The sequence below is a fragment of the Chrysemys picta genome, chromosome 7 (genome assembly GCF_011386835.1).
Source record: "Chrysemys picta bellii isolate R12L10 chromosome 7, ASM1138683v2, whole genome shotgun sequence".
Classification (NCBI taxonomy): domain Eukaryota; kingdom Metazoa; phylum Chordata; order Testudines; family Emydidae; genus Chrysemys; species Chrysemys picta.
In genome coordinates, this window is record NC_088797.1 from 75,820,303 (window position 1) to 75,840,789 (window position 20,487).

General features: G+C 39.8%; 1 protein-coding gene across 37 annotated transcripts in view; it reads right to left on the reverse strand.

Moving 5' to 3' along the window:
- Positions 1–8,579: 8,579 nt before the first annotated feature.
- LDB3 (LIM domain binding 3) overlaps positions 8,580–20,487 on the reverse strand; it is a 206,971-nt gene continuing 195,063 nt past the window's right edge. For all 37 annotated transcript variants that reach the window (XR_006175507.2, XM_065551826.1, XM_065551824.1 and 34 more), the window contains one exon: positions 8,580–19,497. Coding sequence is in view for 36 of the 37 variants with exons in the window: in XM_065551826.1 (XP_065407898.1) it covers positions 19,408–19,497 (90 nt within the window). In the remaining variant the exon portion in view is untranslated. The remainder of the gene's footprint in view (positions 19,498–20,487) is intronic.

Sequence of the window (20,487 nt, forward strand, 5' to 3'; positions counted from 1 at the left end):
CTGACACGCGAGCGCTCGGAGGAGCTCGCCAGTGCCCCCTCCCCCCGACCCGAACTTTCGGAGATCACCAACCGCCGCCCCGACGGCGCGAAGACCAGTAACCACCCGCCCGGAGATCCCCAAACCCGAGCGCTGGGAGACCGCCAAACCCTCCCCCGCAACCTGAGCACTCGAGATTACCAACCACCCCCCCCCCACACCTGAGCTCTGGGAATCACCAACTCCAAACGCTTGGAAGAGCTCAACTCACTGTCCCCCGAAGTCCAGTGCTTGGAGATCGGCAAGATTGCCAAAGGGTTACCCCAGGGAGTTCCTTGAGATGAACTGACCGGAGCCTGGGCCTTTCTGCTCCCTCAACCAGCAGCACAAACTACCCCTGCTCCCTCCTAAATCCCCTCCGTGGTGCTTCCTCTGTGTTGCCCACCCACCTACCCACTCCCTCCCATGGTTACTAGCAGGGCCTGTTGGTATTGCTGGGAGCTCCAGCCCCCAGCAAAGACATGCACTGTTTTAAATAAATCACTTCAACTCTCCACAACTGCCCAAACCAGCACCCATTAGGATTATCTCTTGTGGTGCCTCCAAAGAAGAGAGGCAGATGGCCTTCCAGATCAGTACAGGAGGGTGTTCCAGCAAGGGGAAGTGGCCAAATGGCTGTGTGAGGCTAACGTCCTTAGCAGAGCAGAAGTAGTGACATGTTGGGAGGTGAGAGCAGCATTAGAAAGAATTATCAGTGGTTTTGAAGGAGGAAAATAAGCTTGGACCTGATGCAGCGAAAAACAGAGTCAATCCACGGTTTCAAAGAGCTCTGAAGGTTATGTTAGCAGCTGTGCTTTGGATGGATTCAAAGGGAGCAACATGCATGTTAGAGTGGCCAAGAGGAGGTGGTTATAGTAGCAAGATGGGAGTCTGGACAAGAGTTTTAGCTATGGGAGAAGGAAAGTTTGAATTCTGGAAAGGTTACAAGAGAAGTGGCAGGATATTGTTGTAACCTTTATGTACAGGATGAAGGAGAACAACTTTTATGGTTTAGAAAAGGTTCAGAGAAGGGCAACTAAAATGATTAGGGGTTTGGAGAGATTAAAGAGGCTAGGACTTTTCAGCTTGGAAAAGAGGAGACTAAGGGGGGATATGATAGAGGTATATAAAATCATGAGTGATGTGGCGAAAGTGAATAAGGAAAAGTTATTTACTTGTTCCCATAACATAAGAACTAGGGGCCATCTAATGAAATTAATTGGCAGCAGGTTTAAAACAAATAAAAGGAAGTTCTTCACACAGTGCACAGTCAACTTGTGGAACTCCTTGCCTGAGGAGGTTGTGAAGCCTAGGATTATAACAGGGTTTAAAAGAGAACTGGATAAATTCATGGAGGTTAAGTCCATTAATGGCTATTAGCCAGGATGGGTAAGAAATGGTGTCCCTAGCCTCTGTTTGTCTGAGAGTGGTGATGGACGGCAGGAGAGAGATCACTTGATCATTACCCCTTAGGTTCAGTCCCTTTGGGGCACCTGGCATTGGCCACTGTCAGTAGACAGGATAGTGGGCTGGATGGACCTTTGGTCTGACCCAGTACGGCCATTCTTATGTTCTTATGTTGCCCAGATAATTCTCCACATAACTAAGCCAGCTAAGACTGTGACACCTTACCCCTTTCACCTCCCTAGTGAGATGCATTGCTTACTGGTGAATTTGCTAAAGGCCATGCTTTGCATTGAATTTCTCAGCTCCTCATTAGCATGGTACTGTCTGTCTTCAATTAGTGCTTCCCAACCACTGGTATAGCCACTCAGAAGGAGTCCTGGTGGTGTTGCACTGTGTGACGTGTAGTGTGGCACACTGCCCACCTGGACTCTAAGCATTCTATGCCACACACCCCAGAACTACACCATTTCCACTGTGGGCAGGGCCTTGTGCAGTTGCAGAGAAGGGACAGGATTTACACCTTAATGTTGCAGAAGAAAAGTGATTAGAAGTATTCAGTTTCTGTTTATGTTAAGAGCTTTATATGCATAGCCTACTGCAAACGAAAACTAAAATTGCTCAGACCTACCCAGTTTCCCTTTGCAATTGAACAGAGCCCTGCTTAGGACACAGCATTTGCTGCTGGCAGGATGGATGCCTACCCAGACAAACTCTTTCTAGTGAGCAGCTGATTGGAAAGTGTGGTGAATACACTTATGGGTGGCAGATGGCCTCACACAAACGCTTTGTAGTAAACACTAGCATGCATGGTGTGGCATCCACTTCACAGTCTAGCTCTATTCCATTTGTTGGTATTAGATAGAATTTATATACCTTCTGCACTTCAGCTTCTAACTACTACCTCTGGATCTGAGATAATAGCTCAGGCTTTACAGCACAGTTCATGTATATTTTAGACCCTGATTGAATCAGAACTGTGGGGTGAGTACTTGTATCATGTTAACCTAGAAAACAAAGAGGAAGGTATCATTTCAAACCTAATGCCTTTGCAGCTTTTTTGTTTTTTACATGAACACAATTAAATGCACACTTTTAAAAATGTGTCTAGGTGACTAAATACTGTGGTGATAAGCACAGTAGAAATGCAAACCTTTTCTTAAATTTTCAGAAACATCCTGCCTTTTGTCCCTGTGCCAGAAAAATGTGTCAGCACCCAAAATGAGAACAGCCTACAGCACAGACAAAAATCACTGCTTCTACACTGGGCAGTATAGAACCCAGAGAAACCGAGGTACTCTTTTTCTTTGAAATTATTGACATGTATGCAGTTCTTCCACTCTGCCTATCTGCTCATAACAACAAAACAGACAGTAGAGAAGAATGGGACAGGCATGTGTTCTCACAACCCAAAGCACAACTGCTAGAGCTAACTTTAAGGCAGCGGGCTTAACAATATCTCTGTAAAGTAATAAGCTGTGAGGTAATGTGATACTGAGCCTTTCATGCATAGGTTGATTCAAATCCAATATAGGTTCCTAATGACCAAAAGCTGCTAACATTGAACATCTGTTTGATGCTGTATGTGAAATGTATAACTGGTTTTCATCCAGTTCTTGTTGGGCAGATTTATACATCACAAAAACTGCAATTGCAACGGGTATCTTTTAGGGTGCTCATTGGAATAGTCTTGCACTGAATATGCCTGAAGTGTTCCCTCCCAATCAGGACTGAAGCACGTATTGTGTTGTGGATTAAGTTTGTGTTGCCATTGCCCACATTGTATCTATTCTCTGGATAAATAGAGGGCTCAGGTAATGTGGCATCTTTCATAAATACTAAATTTAATAATAAAATGTAACACACTATAAGGCCTGGTCCCCACTAACCCCCCACTTCGGACTAAGGTACGCAAATTCAGCTACGTTAATAATGTAGCTGAATTCTAAGTACCTTAGTCTGAACTTACCGCGGGTCCAGACGCGGCAGGGAGACTCCCCCGTCGATGCCGCGTACTCCTCTCGCTGAGCTGGAGTACCGGCGTCGACGGCGAGCACTTCCAGGATCGATCCGGGATCGATTTATCGCGTCTAAACCAGACGCGATAAATAGATCCCAGAACATCGATTGCCTGCCGCCGGACCCTCCGGTAAGTGTAGACATACCCTAAGAAAATAGCATTAGAATAATGGCAAGGTTGCATGGGATGGAGGTAAATCTGTGTCTAAATGAGTGTCAGACACCTTTGCACAGAAAGTTACTCAAATGGCTGGGTTTGTGATGGCCATGAGTAAAAAAAATTAGATAGAAAGCAAAGGATTGGAAAGAGCCAATAACCATGACTCTGATTTCAAACTGGAAAGAGTTTGTCTGATTTACTGATTCTGGTGTAAATCAGAAATAATGCCAGCAAAGTTAATGGAGGTACAATTGTGTAAAACCCACATAAGTGATGTGAGAATCTGGCCCATTATTTATAGGTGCAAAGTAATATGTTTAAAAAAAAGGGTTTGCATGTAGACAAGAGTTAATAGCAATTCAAAAGGAGCAGGATGTAATAAATATAAGGTGAGAAATATCAGAGCTGTCACTCGCAAATGTTTTCATTATATACTCCATAAAAGACCCAATCTTGCAATTCTTACCAAGCTAAACTTGGGAGATTGTCTTGAAGGCTTTGCCTGAGTGAGGACTGAAGAATCGGGCCTGAAATGGGATATTTTTGCACATTTCTGTTTGGGGCAGAGTGTTAGTATGTGATAAATCTGGCTGAGGATGATCTATCTATTTAAACCAGACACTTGGTAGTGAACACCATGAGTAGTATCTGGTCAATGAGGCATATATGCATGCAGCCCACCAGTTATCAATAGCGTAAACTCACCTGGCCAGTGACTCAAGACTGTAGGAGTGCGCAAAAACTTGGAAACCCCTCTCTTTAATAAAATGGGTATTTATTTTGATAACAGAATCTCAGTGTAACGTTGTGCAGTCTATATGATTTTATAAAAACATGATAATAAGCGAATATAATGTAACTGGGATAGTTTTCTAAAGATTTGATAATAAGTGAATATAATGCAACTGGGATATGCTTCATGCAAAAGGTCTCTTGTAAGGTATCATTACAAAGCTTATAATCTACTGAGTGTGATCATCCTATTTGTAGAAATGTACCACTCTTGTATCTAAAACTAGAAATATAAAATATAACTCTGAGGGCCTACTGTAATTATGTAAAGTGTGGGCCATTAATGATGGTTTGGAATCTTGATGACTCCCATTAACCAGGACCATTGTCTGCAGATTGCTGTGTTTACCTGTTAGTCTTCCTGTATATGTGTATGCTGGCAAGTGAGTAATGAAGTCTTGCAGTGACATGTGATCGTGTCACCTGAACTGGAATCCATCTTTAACCTGGTGCTTTTCCAGTGGGGCGGGGGGGGCGGGGGTGAGGGGGCTGGAAACCCAGAGGGACAAAGGATTCCCACCTTATGCAAAAGATATATAAAGAGGTGGAAGAGAACAGAGGGAGAGAGGAGCCATCATGAAGAATCCCTTAGCTATCACCTGAGCTGGAACAAGAGCTGTACCAGGGGAAAGAATTGTGCCCAGGCCTAGAAGGTGTCCAGAGAAAAAACTTACTGAAGCATCTCTGAGGGTGAGATTATCTGTATTCAGTTTGATTAGGCATAGATTTGCACATTTGATTTTATTTTGCTTGGTCACTTACTTTGTTCTGTATGTTACTACTTGGAACCACTTAAATCCTACTGTCTGTATTTAATAAAATCACTTTTTATTTAGTAATTTACTCAGAGTATGTATTAATACCTGGGGGAGCAAACAACTGTGCATATCTCTCTATCAGTGTTATAGAGGGCAAACAATTTATGAGTTTGCCCTGCATAAGCCTTATGCAGGGTAAAACGGATTTATTTGGGTTTAGACCCCATTGGGAGTTGGGCATCTGAGTGCTAAAGACAAGCACACTTCTGTGAGCTGTTTTCAGGTAAACTTGCAGCTTTGGGACAAGTGATTCAGACCCTGGGTCTGTGTTGGAGCAGACGGGAGTGTCTGGCTCAGCAAGCAAGACAGGGTGCTGGAGTCCTGAGCTGGCAGGGAAAACAGAAGCAGGGGTAGTCTTGGTACGTCAGGTGGCAGCTTCCAAGGGGGTTTCTGTGATCCAACCCGTCACACTCAGAAACACTGAGACAAGCTCCGAGAGCAGGAACATATGGGCACCCTACACTTGGCCCTGAGGGGTGTGGGGACCCCAGGTGAAATACAGTAGGACCAGCTCAAGGTGGACAGTCATGTTGCAGAGATTAAGGAAACTGTGTAGAAAATGTTCTGGTTTTTCGATAAATGTATAGACTAGATACACTTCCAGGTGTTTTCTCTGTCATTTCCTCTCCAGGAATTTTTTGTTAGTTCTTGGAATCACTTTGGGCCCTGAAAATCTTAAATATGAAAAAATATATATTGAGAGATAAGGTCAACTGTATAAGCAGAGTATATTTGTATATCCTTCTTCCCTTCATACTTCCAAAATATGCAGTGTGGTACATACTCCAGACACTCTGAAACTGGTTCAGGGTGATCTGTTCCCAACAAGCATGATGAGAAACAGGTGACTTATCTAGCATAGAAAGGTTTAAGAATATGAAGGCTTAGTAGCCTGAAGAGATGTAAACTTTAAGGAGGCAATTTTGTTGCATGCTTGTTGAAGTGAAACAGATCAGAATGCTGTACAGATGAAGCACAGAATTTTTAACTGATCAAGCCCTTCCATTTTATTTGATCTTTATGATTGCAAACATATATTGTTACCAAAATAAATACCCCATCTTCCACCTTAATATTACCCCACACTCAGGTGTTTTTCTACTTAAAAATGACATTAAATTGGCCCTGTCTAGTAACTTGTCTTTTTCTGAATTATTTTATTTGAAAGCACAACATTATAAATTCATTGCATCTGTCCACTACTTAGAACTACCAATGATTAAAATAAATATTATTATGAGAACAGTATAATTAAATCAAGAAACTGGGCTGAAAGTCACGAGTAAAGGTGCTTTTCAAAGGTTACTACTCTTGAAGCATGACTAATAAAAAAGCAAGCATATTCATATGGTAAGAGGGCTCTGAAACATCACTAGCCAAGCTTTATTCCAGACAAGTCTGCAGTGGAACTAAAAGTGCAACACATGTGGAGTATTTCAGGGTAGCAGCCGTGTTAGTCTGTATCCTCAAAAAGAACAGGAGTACTTGTGGCACCTTAGAGACTAACAAATTTATTAGAGCATAAGCTTTCATGGGCTACAACCCACTAGGTTGGGAAGAAACATGTCATGAGTCATAACAGCCTGGTGTGCTTAGCATAGGGAGAAGGAAAGGGAAAGATACCCTTGCATTGCTTAGTTAGCAGGTGTGTTTACATGTTACTTCACTGGTATGTTAGTTTTCGTGGGCCAGATCCTTTCTGACCCATGCACAGAAGACATAAGGAATGGAGAGAATACTCCCTCTCTATTACTGTTGGGTGGCAAATGATGCCTCAAAGGGAAGGAGAGGAAAGGGAGACAAAAGCATGGCCTTTTGCCCAGATATGCACCAGCAGAGCTTGCTGGCCATGTAGTGGAGTAAGCTGTACCCCACAAAAGAGTAGAGTGGTGGGAGCATTGCCCCTGTGTGCCCAGGGCCTCTGGGAGGCATTTTGCCTCCCTGTAGCAGAAAATCTCCCATTACTATCCCTTAGTGAGTGTAGCTCCATGGTGTCCTTTGCTATGGGCTATGCCTAACTGGCACCATCTAGCCCTGTTTGGCTCTGTTCTCTACCACCACCACGTAAGTCATGCATCAAATGACTTATAGGTAAGGAAAAACATTTATGAACTCAGCTGGTACTAAGGCTTCACTCAAGTATTCCTCTGATACCAACAGTTGTTAGTTTCAGGTTCATAGAATTAGTGGTATGTTCTTTCTTCAGTAATAAAATCACTTGCATTATTGTAGATTCTTTGTATGCACTGAGGGGAGAATAAACTCTTTACAACTGTACTCCAGCACTAATTTTAAAGTAGGTGGTCTTCTGAATTATTACCACTTTATTAAGGAGATGCTCTACAAATCTGTTTTAATTAAGTTATCTCCTTTTCCTGGTGAAAAAAATAGGTAAGGGGTTTGTAGCTGTGTGTAGTGAGTGCAGTTATGCTTGGGACTGTTTTTTGCTATGTGTAGTATTTCTACATAAGTTGAACCAAAATTGTTTCTTTTGTGAATATATTGTCTTGCAAATTACATCTTTTTATTAATGTAACATGAAGGCACAATTTTCAAGGAAAATATGTTTGTCTATCAAGTGAGCTAATAAAATTCAAAGATTAACATATAGTAAATCCAAATTTAGAGAAACAGTGATTGTATAATCATAGCCTCACCCACTGTTCTACAGATCATACTTAAAATACTACATATTATAATGATAATGAGCATGTAGTTAACCATACAGCATTACGTTAAATCCAAAGTAACTCGCTTGAACTCAATGGGAGTTGTTTTGGGTTTACAATCAGTAAAAACCAGAGCAAAATTTGACCCAGAATGAGTAAACTTTTAACTGCCTAAGATCTGTTTCTGATTGCACATTCACATCACCTCTTGTTCGGTACCCGTAAGTCTCTTGTAGAAGGTTGCATACTCCTTGAGTCCATCAGCAAAACATATTAAAGCCCCATCTACTGTTGCTGACAATAGTAAATCTTCATTCTTGTAAGCCTCTTTTACACCAAGAAAGTCACTTGTTGCTGACTATGTTTGTCAGTAACAGGTCTCCCTGAACCAACGTTAAAAATGGTTTAATTGGTACTGTGCAAGGGCCAGAAGAATTTTTCAGCACCCGTTACAAAAAGTGTGGTCTCTTGTCATGATATATATGCTGAAAATGGCTGTATTCTCAACTGCTCTAGCAGTAAAATTGTTTTTAACTCTGGTTCTGGGTGACCTGTTGCTGACAACCATGGTGAGCAATAGGTGAGTTACCTAGTGTAGAAAGATTTAAGAAGATAGAGGCTTACTAGATTGAAAAGATGTAAACTTCAGACATGCAATTTGTTGCATGCTTGTTGGAATGAAACAGATCAGAGTCCAGGTGAAGCACAGAATTTTTAATGAATCAAGCCCTTAAATGTTATTTGATCTTTATCAATGTAAACATATCCTTAACCACAAATGTATTACTACAGTTATATATGCACCTAAGTGATCTGACCATCTCTTTGTTCATACATGTAGAAGTACAGTACATAGTGCATGCAAATCCTTTGCATATTCCAAGAGATTTATAGTTCTTCACAAATTGCTCTCTCTAGTGCTGGGAAATCATTTGCTGTCATGCATTCTACAACATGCACTCTATAATATTACCAAAAATAGTACAAACAAAATGGTACAGCTCAACTGCATTTAAAAAAAAGAAAAGTGACAATGCTTGCAGTTCAGCCAAGTAATTTTTAGGAGAAATACAATAGTCATGTTGTGCATTTGAAATGGATAATAAAAAATTATTGAAGGCAAAAAAATATAACCTTATTCTCTTAGGCTTTCAATCCAACACATGCACCTGCACACACTTGGAAATGAAATCTGAACAAGTTCAAAAGACACACGACTAAGATCCAAATCCTGCAATCCTTATTTGGGAGTAAATCCTGACTGATGGTGAGTATTTGCAATTTCCATTGCCTTCAACGAGAGTTGACAGGTTCTCAGCACTTCTCAGGATTTGGCCTTCAATTCTTACTGAGGTAAAACTCCCACTGAAGTTCAAAGAAATTTTGCCCGATTAAAGGATGCAGGATTTGGCCCTAAGAGAATAGTATTAACAATGTTAACAATAGTATTAACATTCCATAACAAATTCAAAAACTTATACTAGAAATTACATTCAGAGAACAACAAAAATCTCAAGGCAGTTGAGCAATTTTCAACACACATTCTCAGAACCTTAAACAATAGTGGCTGTTGCATGTATGGCCATCAGGAAACACAGCTGTGCTTCTTTCTGTAACAATTAATTACTTCCGCTGTATATAAAATTGAAAGTATTGGGTACTCTGATGCGGAAAAAGGATATCCTGATACACTGCTCCTATTTCCTTACTAAAGGCTTTTACTGAACCTTTCACCATTAATTCATTTACAGTGAATTATCCTGTGATGAAAAAGGAAAGGCCAAAATGGATGGCTAACTATCATCTCAAAAAGCTATTTTCTTTTGCATTTTTGTCTCTCATATTTATATTTCTATTTGACTATTTCCCCAGGATGCCTTCTCTAATGGCAGGTGTTCAGTTTTAAGTTCCTGGAACTTAGCATAATTCATAGTATAGAACTGGTCGAAGTGGCAGTGTTTCTTTGGAACACTGGCACTTCACTAGGCATATGATACATGCAAGGCAATGGAGAATCACTGTACGTACTCTTTGCCCCTTATGTTATATTATTAGACAATACTGACACTACTAAAAATAAACTGAAATGTTTATTAAACTAAGAGATACAATATCTGTTGAAATTCCAAAATCAGTAATAGTGTGAATTTTCTGCCCTTACACTGAACAGTACTGATCAGAGTAGCTGAATCGAGCTTAATGGAATCCATGGGTGTTTGTTTGTTTTAACCTGCCAAGACTTTGGTTCAGGCTTGTGTGTGTCTCCTTAAGGAGCTAATAGGGTATCACATTTAAAGAGCAGGAACCTTAATTTGTTAGTCTGCAATAGGTACATCTGATGGTATTAGCTGTTGCAAGCAAAACCTGAACTCAGGTGCTGGCAGATAAATGAGGAAGCTATTTTAAAATATTTTGTTTAAAAATATTTTCATATAAGCTCATCTATTTTCTAAACTATTTAGGATCATACATAGTTGTTTGTATTTGTTTATTAAAAATAATTTCAGTTTCCTTTTAAGGGATTCCTCACATTTTTAATCAGAACAAGTTGGACAGCCTGCTTTAAGGGTCTCTCTGGTAAGATATATTTTAATGAGTATTAAAATGTAACAAATATAACTACATTTGTAGGAAATACAAGAGGTAAAAATGTTTGTTTTTTAGATAAATCATGCCAAGGGTACTCTCATATGAGTAAATATTATTATTCAGTACTTGCATAGCCACTTTTCCACTTCAGAGTTCTTTTCTATCATTCACTTGCTAATACTTTTTATTAATAGTGCGCAAAGTAAGTAGTATTATCCCCATTTTACAGATAGGAAAATACACACCATCAGATTAAGTGATCTAAGGCCACACAATGAGGGCAGAGCCAAGACTATATAACTAAGGTAGACTCTCACTTCCAGTTCCATGCTCAGACCACTAGGTATCTCTGCTTTTTCAAGGGACTTGAACCTGCACTCCTGACTCATCAAAATTTTCCACTGAATACAATGGAAGTTTCCCCTGAGTATGGCATGCCAGATAGGGCCTTGTGCTCACTGATGAAGTTTACACAGTAAAATACTTCCTGAGAATAGAAAAAATGCCTTGTGAAAATAATGATGGTGAAATAATATCCCTACCTTTTGTTATTATAAGAAAACTTTTTTTATTCCTAAGGTAATATTTTACATATATAGCCAAATCTTTAAAAGTATGCCCCTCCTTTTGCTCCTACAATTATTTTGCAGCCACAAATATATAAAAAGTCACTACATCATAAACCACAAATCTCTACCTACCTGACCACAGGTACAAATCAGGTAGTTAAAGGTTTGTGTACTCAGATTTCCACATGTAATTAATTCTGAGTACAAAAATGCATGCTCAAATTTTGCATGCATAAACTGCATCCCCCATAAAGGAGTCCATGCCTCAGTTCTGAATATTTCTCCTGTAGTACACATATGCCTACCTTACATATACACCGGACCCTTGCTAGAACGCGTGTCTATATAGTGCAAATTCGCATATAACGTGGTCGCGGCCATGGATCCCAAATTTAATTACTTTAACTGCAATTCATTTTAACATGGTCCCCATGTTAATGCGGTACCGCGCCTGGATCCCAAATCCCGCATTCTAATGAGGGTCCGTTGTATATGCATGTGCACACTTATGTTAAACAAATAATATCCTTTAAGATTTCTTTAAACTAAACTAATTCTTAATCATAAAGAATATTATTTTCCAATTAACATATGTTCAGACGATAATATTGTTGAAGCCCACTAAATAATCTTTTCCCCTTATACAGACTCTTTGCTCTTCTGAACTGTAATTTTTTTCAACTGCCTTGGAAGTAACAGATATTGCATTGTGTTCTTTTCCCCCACTCTACCCTTTAAAAAAAGAAAAAAAAAAAACTTTCTTGAGTCTTAAAAATCCAGAATAAGCTATTTAATACACTACAACAACCGAAAACTTTAAAAAGGATAGCCAATTGCGTGGACTTTTTAGAACAGGCAATATTCATTCCACATATATCCTTCGATGAACCATCCCCTTTGTTCAGACTGACACCTCCTTTCTACCCCTAGCTCCTTAAAAAAGTATTTATCAGTTTAGCTAAAGTAATTCAATTGTTTTTTTCCTCAATGGCTTCCACAAAAGCATGGCACTTAGTAAAAGAAAAAATGATTCCATACTTTGTTTCTATTAATCAAAAAGAATCTGAATTTTGAAAGTGAGTGAGCTTTTTAAAGTAATTAAACTGGAAAATGCCTTTCCGGGTGGGGGAAAAATAAGGTAGAATTATAAGTCAAATATTTAATTTCAAATTAATAATGATTCTTTTTTCTGCAGATGAATCAATTCCTTCCTGAAAATTAAAATCTGTGGAAATTTGGAAGAATCTTTTCTCTTTATGAAGGCATTTTTTATTTCTGGTTGTCATTACTACCTAAAAAAGTCTGCAGGCCAATCTGAAAGTCATTACTTGGGCAAAACTACTATGGATATTAAGAGGAGTTTTGTCAGAGGAAGGACTGAGGGCCACATTCTTTCCTCTGCAGCACAGTATAGAGGAAAGCAAAATGTCCCAGAGAAGATCCCAAAAGGGTAATGAGGGTATAGCAATGGCTTTCCTACATGCTTCCCTGGTCCCTCACGCCATGGAGGCCCCACCACTTCACAGGGCCCTGAGGTTCATGTAATGAAGAGTTGGGGAGCAGCCAATCTTTGTGGCATGTTTTTCCTTGGGTTCAGACAAATGTCCAATTGGAGCAATACACCTGGAAAATCCCTCACAGGAAGATTTTGCAGAGCATGGGCTGACAACACAGCTCCTGCTGTTACATGTAGTATAGCTCCATACACAGAATCCTGTCCTGTGCAGGTGTTCTGAGATCCTTGCAGCTCAATGGACACATACTCCTTTTACGGGGCTAAACCCATGCAAGAGAAAGATGAGGAGTCCCTCTGTCAACAAAATAGTAAGGCGATCTTCAGGATTGAGCCGTACATGTGACATTTATTACTACAAAAAGTTGGGGGAAATAATGTTAGAATTCTTCACAATTTAGTCTGTAATGCAACAACTTTGTTAGTGTATCTAACGCTTTCTCTCAGTCCTTCCTCAGAGAAGTGAGGATTTCACCTTTATAGATGTCTAAAGACATGCCTTATAGGCTTAAAGCAGGGAATTTCTGCCTAACTCTAATCTCAATCTCAGCCATAGCTCTCTGATTTGGCCAGGAGAACAAAGCATTTCATTGTGTATCCAAGGATGGCTGGCAGCAATTTTTTCACAACTCCTCTTTTTCTTTCTTAGTTAGTCACCAGTGACTCTGGTTGAGTTAAAGGTTTATGATTTACAAAGAAAAACCCCAGACTTGAAACTACAGACCGTCTTTAGAGCAGACAAGGCACAATTTCTCTTCCATTAAGAATCAATTAATGCAAAGGGGAAAAAATCAAGATAGAAATAATTAAACAATGATTCAGATATAAAGGTAAATTGTGTAACTTCTGTTCATTCTGTAGACTCATTTTTCCAGTAAATTTTAATCTCAGTTAAACGATCTCTAATTTTTTTCCACACATAAATTGTAAACAGTTATGGCTGCAAAATAAAATTAAAGTGTATGGAGCTTCACTTCCTGGTGTGGAACTCATTCATGCCATTTAAAGCAGTCTGTCTCTTTACTGTTTTATATATACGTTTTAATCAAGTTTAATGATTAGCTATAGCTATGTCATTTTAAAACTGTGCATTTTGAGGGCGGGGTAATAATGTACAAAGAAGCCTGTTTTAGTCAACCACAATATTATCTGAAGATTTATTTCTTATTTGCTAGTCTATCATGGCAGTAGAGTTAAATCAGATGGGTTAGATCTTTTTAAATATTCTTAAAAACCATTTCTGGTTAGAAACAAAAGAATAAAAACCTGCCTAGTTGGGGCCAAACTTTGCCCTCAATTACACCAATGTAAATCAGTTCAGACCTTTGTAACTGAGGACAAAGTTTGCCTTTTGCTTATCAGGTTATTTTAAGTAATATCTGTTGACATAATAAGGCCTGTAAATTTACAAGTCTTGCCCAGTTACAACTTCTAGGCACTACATCTTTTGAATGTATTCACACTTGTTTGTTTACACAGTGCAATTTACTTACCAGCATGTTCTGTGTTGCTATACAGCAGGGGTAGGCAACCTATGGCATGCGTGCCGAAGGCGGCACACGAGCTGATTTTCAGTGGCACTCACACTGCCCGGGTCCTGGCCACCGGTCAGGGGGGCTCTGCATTTTAATTTAATTTTAAAGGAAACTTCTTAAACATTTTAAAAACCTTATTTACTTTACATACAACAATAGTTTAGTTATATATTATAGACTTATAGAAAGAGACCTTCCAAAAACGTTAAAATGTATGACTGGCACGCGAAACCTTAAATTAGAGTAATAAATGAAGACTCGGCACACCACTTCTGAAAGGTTGCCAACCCCTGCTATACAGCAATGTAAGGCTGAACCAATCAATTTTTTTTAATCTTAAGGCTCTGATGTAGAAAATATACATTTGTTTATGTCTCCTAACTAGTATTTCTTGTCTGAAAGTTGTCAACTGCTGAAAAACCATATTAATAAATATATCCAAAACATAAAGCTCTAAATGTATTTGCACATCCCTTTTATTTCTAGAATATTGGCACAGATAATCCATGCAAGATATGCTCACTCACACCTCAAAAACCACACTATAATCTGTTTCTGAACTAATAACTAGAGATTTAAAAAAAATCTAAAACCAAGGGCACTTGTGGTGTAAAGTCAACATTTCAGTACATTATAAAAGCTAGACTCCTAGCATGATCACTGCAGGCATTAAATCACTCAGTTGCAAATGTAACCATTTATAAATACTAAACAAATTAATGTCTACTACCAGGAGACAAGTATTGCAAATAAACATTATACTGTCCAGCATTAGACACTAATAAGTGTGTTTAGTGCTGTCGACATTCACATTATTAAATATAAAAAGAAATAACCTTAAATAAAACATTTCACCCATGTTACTGACCACTGAAGGACCAAATTTAAATGATTTTTCTTATTTTGGTTGAATTTCTTTCTGTCTGTGTGAATCTGATGAACCAAAAAACTAACCGTTACTTTAAGAAGTTGAGAGAAAATTTCAACAGTTACAGTGAAGTTTTCTTCTGAAGTGTTTAATTTACTTTCTGTGCTGCAATTAAATATAAAAAGAAAAAAACATAAAAAGTCTTAAGCTTATTTTTTGAACTTTCAGCTGCATAGAGATTAAAGACTATTTTTAATTAGATTTAAGATGGGGTCTTTTGCAAATCTTTTGATAAGATATATCTCTTGTATAGTCTTATCATTTGGCCATTCAGAGGTACAGTATTTTTGTCTTCTAGGCAAAGTTCCTCATGTGAATTAGAATGAAAAGATTACTTTAGGAAGTTTTATGACTTAATCCCAGGTAATTGTTAAAAGACATAAACAGTAATACACATTATTCAACTTGAAAATTATGTTTTTCTGCAGCAGTTACTGTAGTGATATATAATGTAAGGGTCCTATTCTAAGTTATGCATATGTATCTTTTTTGTCCTACGAGTGTGTTCTGCATCGCAAAACACTTAAGTTGATTACATAGTATTTTACACAAAAGAGATTCAAAATAGTACACTGCCATGCACAGCTTCTGGTTGAGGTTTGTGCAAAAAGGGTGTCTAAATATAGATTTCAAGTGTGGGTAACTGGATTCCTTATTTTTGGATCATATTAGGAAGCAATGTAGGTCAAAATAGGAAATGTATTGTATGCTACTACTTAGGCTGGTCTCTACCTAAAACAGGTTAACCTTGCTATATCATTCAGGGCTGTGAAAAATGTTACGCCCTGTGTGACATTAGGTCAACCAAACCTTCACTGTAGCTGCAGCTAGGTCAACGGAAGGTTCTTCTGTTGACCTAGCTACCATCTCTCAAAAGAGTGGATTTACTACAGTGATGGAAAACCCCCTTCCATTGCTAAAGTAAGTGTCTATACTACAGCAGTATAGCTGCAGCGCACTGCAGCTGTAGCGCTTGTAGTGTAGACATAATCCTAGATGCTAACCCCTGCCAGCAGGCAATACACAAAAACCACCTGACAGAGCTGCTGTAATGTTGTCTATCCATGGTGTACCATAGATCCTGCTACTAATTCTACTGCTAAGTAATAAAGAGTGATAAACACTATCATTTGTTGAATGGCACTAGAGTCTTGAAAGGTCTTGAAATTTTTGAAAAGCAACAATGGTAGATAGAAGAACACTGCATTAGTGTCTAGGGAACAGAAATCAAATATGAATGGAAAATGAGGTGTGTGTTGTTTTTTTTTTCAATTAATTGTAACTTATCCTGTTGGAGAGTGCAATAAGCCAGATCCTTGGCAGGAGTAGTCAGTGGTGTTATGCTGATTTAAACCAGCTGAGGATCAGGCCAATAAATGGAAAAAGAATTGCCTACTATAGAAAAAAATATTTGTACCTAATATGCTGGCAAAACTGTTTAAGAATACACTTCATCCATGTAAAAATCTGACCCTTGTGAAAATGCTAAGATCTGTGAAAACAAGGTTCTCTATGGCATAAATACAGGTCACACAACTCAGGGCTGCCAGAGGACAGTTTTAACTTAGGCACTATTTTTTTTCAGGATATATAAGGATAGTTAGCATCGACAATATGAAACTTGCATACCAGAGATAAAAGTTCCTTTTATTTTGACCCTCCCACCACCAACTGGATATGCTCTTCATCCTCTAAGAAAATATGGCATGTTTCCTAAAATGGGCATAGAATTTTAGGAGGGAAAAGACAGCCACCAAATGATCCAGTTTTATATTTAGACTGTGCAAAAATCCAAGACACACTAGGGTGCTGGTGGCATTAAAATAGGGCCCATACATTACATCATTAGGTATCTGGAGCCTGAGAAATATTGACTTAACATTGTCAATACTGTATGCTGTCAATCACTATACAATCAGAATGCTCACTCAAAAATAAATAGCTGAAAACTTGAAGAGTGATGGAACTTTCTGTCCTTAAGTATGATTATCTTTCGCTGCTGAGTAGCAATAAACTACTGTCTCACATACAAAACTATCGCTGATATTTAAATTTTAAAATCCAAAGCTAATGTCAATACTATAAATAGTTGCTGCCTTTCACAACAATATATAAGCTTTTATAAATACTTGCAAGAACGTGTCAGATGATTTTAAAATACTAGAACAGGTGATATATTAACTCTGTCTTATGTGTGAGAGCCTATGTACACCTCTACCCCGATATAACGCGACCCGATATAACAGGAATTCGGATATAACGTGGTAAAGCAGTGCTCCGGGGGGGAGAGGGGGCGGGATTGCGCACTCCGGTGGATCAAAGCAAGTTCGATATAACGCGGTTTCACCTATAACATGGTAAGATTTTTTGGCTCCCGAGGACAGCATTATATCGGGGTAGAGGTGTATCTTCTTACAGCAGCAACCACAACCACACTTGGGATGTGTTGCATTTACAGAAAATAATCACAGTAATAAGAGCATGTGCCTGTGATTTGGTGCTGCTCTGTGAAATGTTTTATCAGTCTTCACTAACATTAATAGGAAGAAAAAAGGGTGCCCCTTTCCCAAGGATTTGGGATTGAGTAGAGAACCTTCCCAGGCTATTTGCCACTCCTACCCTTCCTAGCTGTGCTAAATGGAGGCTGGGTCTGCAGTGTTAAACAAATAGTAACTAGATGTTTTCCATTCACAGGACAAATGGAAAGATGAATCAGCTTTGACTAGAAACACAACATGGACCCTCTCCAACCACCCCCTGCCCATTCCCTATAAGAGAAATGTAGAGAAAGCCAGTTCCCCTTTTCCACTCTGATTAGAAAATTAAATAACCCATTGTGCATGCACAAGGCCACATGCACTGATCAAGGTTTAACTGGGGGTGGGTGGAGGGACTTAGCGTCATCGAATTTTTATTCTGATTCCCAAACTTTCAGTCACTCATTGTCTCCTTCTTAGCATGGTAGTTCTATTAGAATTCAAGACAAACTTCTTGATTGGGAAAGAAACCAGGGGGGTGAGGCCCGCTGAGGGGCCATGAGCAGGTTTCAGGGGGTCTTCCAAGCAGGGCTGGCATTAGACTCACTGGGGCCCAGGGCAGAAAGCCGAAGCCTCGCTGCTTCACGCCCCACCACTCTGGGCTGAAGCTGAATCTTGAGCAACTTAGCTTCATGGGGCCACCTGTGGCATTCAGCCCCAGGCAACTGCCCTGCTTGCTACTCCCTAATGCCGGCCCTGGCTTTTATATGCAGAAAAACTGCTGTTGTGGCACAGATGGGCTGTGGAGTTTTTATAGCATGTTGGGTGGAGAAGGCCTCAGAAAGGAAAAGGTTGAGAACCCCTGGCCTATGGGATGTCTCTAGTTCAGGGATCGGCAACATTTGGCACACGGCTCACCAGGGTAAGCACCCGAGCAGGCCGGGCCAGTTTATTTACCTGCTGACGCGGCAGGTTCAGCCGATCGCGGCCCCCATTGGCCGCGGTTCGCTGTCCCGGGCCAATGGGGTCGGCAACGGTTGGCACACGGCTCGCCAGGGTAAGCACCCTCGCGGGCCGGGCCAATTTATTTACCTGCTGACGCGGCAGGTTTGGCCGATCGCGGCCCCCACTGGCCGCGGTTCACTGTCCCGGGCCAATTGGGGCGGCTTGAAGCGGCGCAGGCGAGGGATGTGCTGGCCGGGGCTTCCTGACGCCCCCATTGGCCCGGGACGGCAAACCGCGGCCAGTGGGGGCCGCGATCGGCCAAACCTGCCGCGTCAGCAGGTAAATAAATTGGCCCGGCCCGCGAGGGTGCTTACCCTGGCGAGCCGTGTGCCAACCGTTGCCGACCCCTGCTCTAGTTCATTCAAAAAATTGATGCTTGGATATAGCACCATGACATAAATAATGGAATAATACTTCCTTTTTGGTGAGGAAATCCTGATCTACTTATCTTAATTTAAAAGCTATGATTCTATACATTATTTTACAATTAATATTTTGGCATTTAATATTTTCTTGTAACAAATTTCAAGAATTATTTTTAGTTGTTTTTAAACACTAGTGTATGGTCTCAGCTCTAAGGCTGGTCTGGGTATTTTTATTACTTATTTTTACATAAAACATTTTTTAAAATTAATTTTAATCTCTTTAATTTTTGTTCTAACTTTTGCAGTAATATTTGACTCAGATTGACTAATTTGCCATTGAGTGTTCATTCAGCTTTCTGTATGGACCATGCAAAAAAATGCTCTGCAAATATAAAAGTGATTAAAGTTATACTTCAGAAGTGTTCAATAGCTTCCTAGCCTTCCTACCCTCCCCTCAATGAGAAATGTCAGTTGGGGTTATCCTTTTTGCAATTTCTCAGTTCGTTGCCAATTTTCTCACAGTGCCAGTAGCTTCCAGGTCTTCTTTTAGACATTGATGGCATGAGCATGTTTCTTGCACAGTGGCTTATCTTTCTTGGAGTAAAATGGCTGACCTTCCAAATTCACATGGCACACCTAAAATTAAAGATTAAACACAATCAGGAATCACAAAGAGAAATGTAGCTATTAGTAACAGTTTTATTGCTCCTTAGTTTTTAAGGACTAGATTCTGATACGCTGACTCACAATGAGTAGCACCATACTCCATGAGAGTCCGATAAATTTCACTAGGACCACTTAAGGAGTTAGGCAGTGATCAGTATTAGGAGATAACTTGCTACACTGGCAGTTAACAGCGCTGCAACTTTCTCGCTCCAGCGGGTGAAAAAACACCCCCCTGAGCGCAGCAAGTTGCAGCGTATGAAAGCACCAGTGTAAACAGTGCCCCAGCGCATGTTCCCAGCGCTGGGAGCTACGCCCCTTGTTGAGGTGTGTTTTTTAGAGCTCTCTCCCAGCACTGCGCTGTGACCACACAAGGCATGTTAAAGCACTGCCATGGCACTGATTAGCATTGCCAGTGTAGACTAGAAGTGCTAACTACAGTAATGTGCTACTGCAGCTAGACAGAAAGCAATGCACATTAATAAGATTGGGATGAGCATGTTAGAAATGCAAAGACAGACTGACATGGATTTTTCTGTTTGGCTTTATATGCCAGTAAAACAATTAGGATAAACTGGGGTGGGACAGCTGTGAAAATTACATTAACAGAACAAAGGGATAGTGTCACCTCTACAAACACTTGGGTTTTGCCAACTAAAATAAATGGGTGAGAAACTACTTAAAAGTGCAAATGCACCAGAATAGGAAATATTCAGAGAAGGTGTCTTTTATAAGTGATGAAATATGTTTTTATGACAAAATGATGTTGAATCAAGAGAAAATAGCTACTGGATTGTGCAAGCAATAGTCTGTGTACTAACGCAAATGCATGTATCCACTTCAGACATTCCCAATTTCAGAAAAGGAGCATATTATATCACTGAAGTAAAAACAGCAGCCAGTAGGTTAATTTAACATTTGACACAAACAATCAATTCTATACATCCTAAAGTTCATTAGAGA